The 6,000-nt window shown below is 45.3% G+C and overlaps 1 protein-coding gene across 1 annotated transcript in view; it reads right to left on the minus strand.

The window, feature by feature from the left end:
- The window catches only part of PIEZO2 (piezo type mechanosensitive ion channel component 2), a 474,200-nt gene extending 468,600 nt beyond the window's left edge, over positions 1 to 5,600 (minus strand). Inside the window, 1 exon segment of the mRNA XM_078785142.1 lies at positions 5,328 to 5,600. Coding sequence (XP_078641268.1) covers positions 5,328 to 5,391 — 64 coding nt within the window. The 5' untranslated portion in view covers positions 5,392 to 5,600.
- Positions 5,601 to 6,000: the final 400 nt, after the last annotated feature.

Consider the following 6,000-nt stretch of genomic DNA (forward strand, 5'->3'; position numbering starts at 1 on the left):
GCTCTCGCCTTTCCAGGGCTCGCCCAGAGCGTCCGGGCATGCCCGCTATTGCCTTTCCAGGGCTCGCCCAGAGCGTCCGGGCATGCCCGCTCTCGCCTTTCCAGTGCTCGTCCAGAGCGCCCGGGCACGCCCAGCCTCGACTTGCCAGGCCGCAGCCAAACACGCCCGGGCAGGTCCAGACTCGCCTTTCCAAGGCTCGCCCTCGACACCCGGGCATGCCCGGTATAGCTTTTGCCGGGCAAACTTCCCGACATAAATGTGTATATATATTGCTGCCCGATAAACGGGCTTTTGTCAGAATACCTGAGCTGTTTTGTTTCAATAAAGCAACTCGGACGAATTCCGTCTTTGGTCGCGTCAATTCTTTCGACTCGCGTTGGAGCGCAGCTCCTTCAATAGCATACATAGTATAGTGTAGTACAGTACAGCATAGCATACATAGTATAGTGTAGTACAGTACAGAATAGCATACATAGTATAGTGTAGTACAGTACAGCATAGCATACATAGTATAGTGTAGTACAGTACCTACAGCATAGCATACATATTATAGTGTACTACATTACCTACAGCATAGCATACATAGTATAGTGTAGAGTACAGTACAGCACAGCATACATATAATAGTAGGCCTACAGGTTGTTTTTTCTTGACGTGTGTTCGATTCCTGCCAGTAAATGTTTCATCGAACGAACCTAATGACCTTAAATCTACTAAACTAAGCCTTGAACTTGTTCCATCCCAGGTAGCCAACTTGTGAAAGTGAAGCTCGGCATCGCCATGCTTCTTGAACTCATTCCATCCCAAGTAACCTACTTGTGAAAGTGAAGCTCGGCATCGCCATGCTTCTTGAACTCATTTCATCCCAGGTAGCCTACTTGTGAAAGTGAAGCTCGGCATCGCCATGCTTCTTGAACTCATTCCATCCCAGGTAGCCTACTTGTGAAAGTGAAGCTCGGCATCGCCATGCTTCTTGAACTCATTCCATCCCAAGTAACCTACTTGTGAAAGTGAAACTCGGCATCGCCATGTTTCTTGAACTCATTCCATCCCAGGTAGCCTACTTGTGAAAGTGAAGCTCGGCATCACCATACTTCTTGAATTCATTCCATCCCAAGTAACCTACTTGTGAAAGTGAAGCTCGGCATCGCCATGCTTCTTGAACTTGTTCCATTCCAGGTAGCCTACTTGTGAAAGTGAAGCTCGGCATCGCCATGCTTCTTGAACTCATTTCATCCCAGGTAGCCTACTTGTGAAAGTGAAGCTCGGCATCGCCATGCTTCTTGAACTTGTTCCATTCCAGGTAGCCTACTTGTGAAAGTGAAGCTTGGCATTGCCATGCTTCTTGAACTTGTTCCATCCAAGGTAGCCAACTTGTGAAAGTGAAGCTCGGCATCGCCATGCTTCTTGAACTTGTTCCATCCCGGGTAGCCAACTTGTGAAAATGAAGCGAGGCATCGTCATGCTTCTTGAACTTGTTCCATCCCAGGTAACCTACTTGTGAAAGTGAAGCGAGGCATCGCCATGCTTCTTGAACTTGTTCCATCCCAGGTAGCCAACTTGTGAAAGTGAAGCAAGGCATTGCAATGCTTCTTGAACTTGTTCCATCCCAGGTAGCCTACTTGTGAAAGTGAAGCTCGACATCGCCATGCTTCTTGAACTTGTTCCATCCCAAGTAGCCTACTTGTGAAAGCGAAGCTAGGCATTCCTAACGGTGTGCAAACGGGTATGTTAATGCTACCTAATTACCCCTTCATCAGGCATTCGCTTCAATTCCCAAACGATGCTAACAGCAAGTGGGTATGTTAATGTTAACTAATTACCCCTTCATCGGGCATTCGCTTCAATTCCCAAACGATGCGAACAGCAAGTGGGTATGTTAATGTTAACTAATTACCCCTTCATCGGGCATGTGCTTCAATTCCCAAACGATGCCAACAGCAAGTGGGTATGTTAATGTTAACCAAATACCTTCATCAGATGTTTGCTTGAATTCCTGAACGGTATGCAACCGGGTATGTTAATGTTAACCAAATACATTCATCAGATGTTCACTTGAATTCCTGAACGGTATGCAACGGGGTATGTTAATGTTAACCAAATACATTCATCAGATGTTTGCTTGAATTCCTGAACGGTATGAAAGCGGGTATGTTAATGTTAACCAACTACCTTCATCAGGTGTTCACTTCAATTCCCGAACAGTGCATAAGTGGGTTTGTTAATGTTAACTAACTACCTTCATCAGGTGTTCACTTCAATTCCTGAAGAGTGCATAAGTGGGTATGTTAATGATAACTAACTACCGCCGTCAGGTGTTCACTTCAATTCCCGAAGAGTGCATAAGTGGGTATGTTAATGATACCAACTTCTGTCCGGGAAGTCCTTGGTGTCCTTGTGTTTTATACTTCTCCCACCCCCTCCTCCCCCTTCCCACGCCTCCTCCCCCCAAGCCCTCTCCCTCCCACACATCTCCCTGCTCTCAAATGTTATGTTTATGTGCTTCCCCTTCTCTCCCTTCTCTTGTCTTCCGCTCCCTCTTTTTATATATTTTGTTTGTCTGGTTGATTTGTTTGTGAAATAAATGTTAGCTCTTTCACGAGCCTCGATTCAGTATACAAAAAAAAAAAGGAAAAAAAAACGAAATACCTTCATCAGGTGTTCCATTCAATTCCCGACTGGTGAACAAGTGGGTATGTTAATGATAACTAACTACCTTCATCAGGTGTTCACTTCAATTCCCGAACAGTGCATAAGTGGGTATGTTAATGATAACTGACTACCTTCATCGCGCGTTCCCTTCAATTCCCGAAGAGTGCATAAGTGGGTATGTTAATGTTAACTAACTACCTTCATCAGGTGTTCACTTCAATTCCCGACCGGTGAACAAGTGGGTATGTTAATATTAACTAACTACCTTCATCAGGTGTTCACTTCAATTCCCGAAGAGTGCATAAGTGGGTATGTTAATGATAACCAACTACATTCATCAGGTGTTCAATTCAATTCCCGAAGAGTGCATAAGTGGGTATGTTAATGATAACCAACTACATTCATCAGGTGTTCAATTCAATTCCCGAAGAGTGCATAAGTGGGTATTTTAATGTTAACTAGTTACCTTCATCAGGTGTTCACTTCAATTCTCGAACAGTGCATCAGTGGGAATGTTAATGTTAACTCGCTACCTTCATCAGGTGTTCACTTCAATTCTCGAACAGTGCATAAGTGGGTATGTTAATGTTAACTAACCACCTTCATCATGTGTTCACTTGAATTCCCGACCGGTCAACAGGTGGGTATATTAATGTTAACTAGCTACCTTCATCATGTGTTCACTTCATTTCCCGAAGAGTGCATAAGTGGGTATGTTAATGTTAACCAACTACCTTCATCAGGTGTTCACTTCAATTACCGACCGGTCAACAGGTGGGTATGTTAATGTTAACTAACTACCTTCGTCAGGTGTTCACTTCAATTCCCGAAGAGTGCATAAGTGGGTATGTTAATTTTAACTAACTACCTCCGTCAGGTGTTCACTTCATTGCCCGACCGGTACACAAGTAGGTATGTTAATGATAACTAACTACCTTCATCAGGTGTTCCATTCAATACCCGACCGGTGCACAAGTGGGTATGTTAATGATAACTAGCTACCTTCATTAGGTGTTCCATTCAATGCCCGACTGGTGCACAAGTGGGTATGTTAATGATAACGAGCTACCTTCATCAGGTGTTCCATTCAATACCCGACCGGTGCACAAGTGGGTATGTTAATGATAACTAGCTACCTTCATCAGGTGTTCCATTCAATACCCGACCGGTGCACAAGTAGGTATGTTAATGATAACTAGTTACCTTCATCAGGTGTTCCATTCAATACCCGACCAGTGCACAAGTGGGTATGTTAATGATAACTAGCTACCTTCATCAGGTGTTCACTTCAATTCCTGAAGAGTGCATAAGTGGGTATGTTAATGATAACTAACTACCTTCATCAGGTGTTCAATTCAATTCCCGAAGAGTGCATAAGTGGGTATTTTAATGTTAACTAACTACCTTCATCAGATGTTCACTTCAATTCTCGAACAGTGCATCAGTGGGAATGTTAATGTTAACTAGCTACCTTCATCAGGTGTTCACTTCAATTCCCGAAGAGTGCATAAGTGGGTATGTTAATGATAACTATCTACCTTCATCAGGTGTTCCATTCAATTCCCGAAGAGTGCATAAGTGGGTATGTTAATGACAACTAACTACCTTCATCATGTGTTCACTTGAATTCCCGACCGATCAACAGGTGGGTATGTTAATGTTAACTAACTACCCTCGTCAGGTGTTCACTTCAATTCCCGAAGAGTGCATAAGTGGGAATGTTAATGTTAACTAACTACCTCCGTCAGGTGTTCACTTCAATGCCCGACCGGTACACAAGTATGTATGTTAATGATAACTAGCTACCTTCATCAGGTGTTCACTTGAATTCCCGACCGATCAACAGGTGGGTATGTTAATGTTAACTAACTACCCTCGTCAGGTGTTCACTTCAATTCCCGAAGAGTGCATAAGTGGGTATTTTAATGTTAACTAACTACCTCCGTCAGGTGTTCACTTCAATGCCCGACCGGTACACAAGTAGGTATGTTAATGATAACTAGCTACCTTCATCAGGTGTTCCATTCAATACCCGACCGGTGCACAAGTGGGTATGTTAATGATAACTAGTTACCTTCATCAGGTGTTCCATTCAATACCCGACCGGTGCACAAGTGGGTATGTTAATGATAACTAGCTACCTTCATCAGGTGTTCCATTCAATGCCCGACCGGTGCACAAGTGGGTATGTTAATGATAACTAGCTACCTTCATCAGGTGTTCCATTCAATGCCCGACCGGTGCACAAGTGGGTATGTTAATGATAACTAGCTACCTTCATCAGGTGTTCCATTCAATACCCGACCGGTGCACAAGTGGGTATGTTAATGTTAACGAGCTACCTTCATCAGGTGTTCCATTCAATGCCCGACCGGTGCACAAGTGGGTATGTTAATGATAACTACCTTCGTCGTAAACCGCCCAAACGACGGACCTCGGTACCTGGGCGCAGGTTTGCGGTCCGGACTCGAGGTGTCCGCACGAGTAATATTGTTATAAACACGTGTCGGGAAAACGTAAACTCACTCGGACACCTGCCGGAAGTTTGCGCGACCCTGGCAAGGTTAGACCACGTACTCAGACCGTGCGGTCTTCGTGCGACATACCGACCGATTACATCACGGACTTATAATGACCACCTAGTGCACGTGGGCAGAAGCCACCGCAATTCTTACCTGTTATGAGACAAAGGGGTAGCAGGAGTCTAAAGAGGAGTCCACAGACAACTTGGGAAGCCATTTCCGAGAGACCGACAAATGGGTCGACGGGGATACCCGCGCAGGTGCCTGGGGGTTCAGCGCTCGCAGCACGAGGGGTCACCGAGTCGCGTCTTCACCTGGGTCATGGCGGGGCTTGGCAGCCCCGAACGGGGGCATCGACTCACGCAGACAGATATATCAAGACAGACAGACAGACAGACAAACAGATATCAGGACAGAGTTTTTGAAACAAAACAATATCGAGACTAACAGACTGTAGAACTGAGACAGAGGAAAGGAATGATGGGCAGAATGAGGTGAGTAAACGAGGTGCGACAGAGATCTTCGTCGGGAGAGAGCGAAGTGGAAATTTAAAATCTCGCCTCCAAAGTGAGAAAGCGTTTCTGGATGGATCGGGAGATGCGACTCGAGAAAGAGGAGTGATGCAGGAGGTGGGCGGAGCGTGTGAGGGGCGTGGCGTAATAGGAGCGGGGCGTATTAGGGGCGGGGCGAAGGATGGGCGGTGCACACAATGCCGCGTCTTCCCTCCAGGACACGCCCTGTGATGTGAACTTTGCTGTTTTGAACTTTCCCGAATATTCGTAACAAAATACAAGCTTCCTTTAGTTGGATTAAAAATCGGAATAAG

Source organism: Myxine glutinosa, chromosome 9 (assembly GCF_964187855.1).
Source record: "Myxine glutinosa chromosome 9, kmMyxGlut1.1, whole genome shotgun sequence".
Taxonomy (NCBI): domain Eukaryota; kingdom Metazoa; phylum Chordata; class Myxini; order Myxiniformes; family Myxinidae; genus Myxine; species Myxine glutinosa.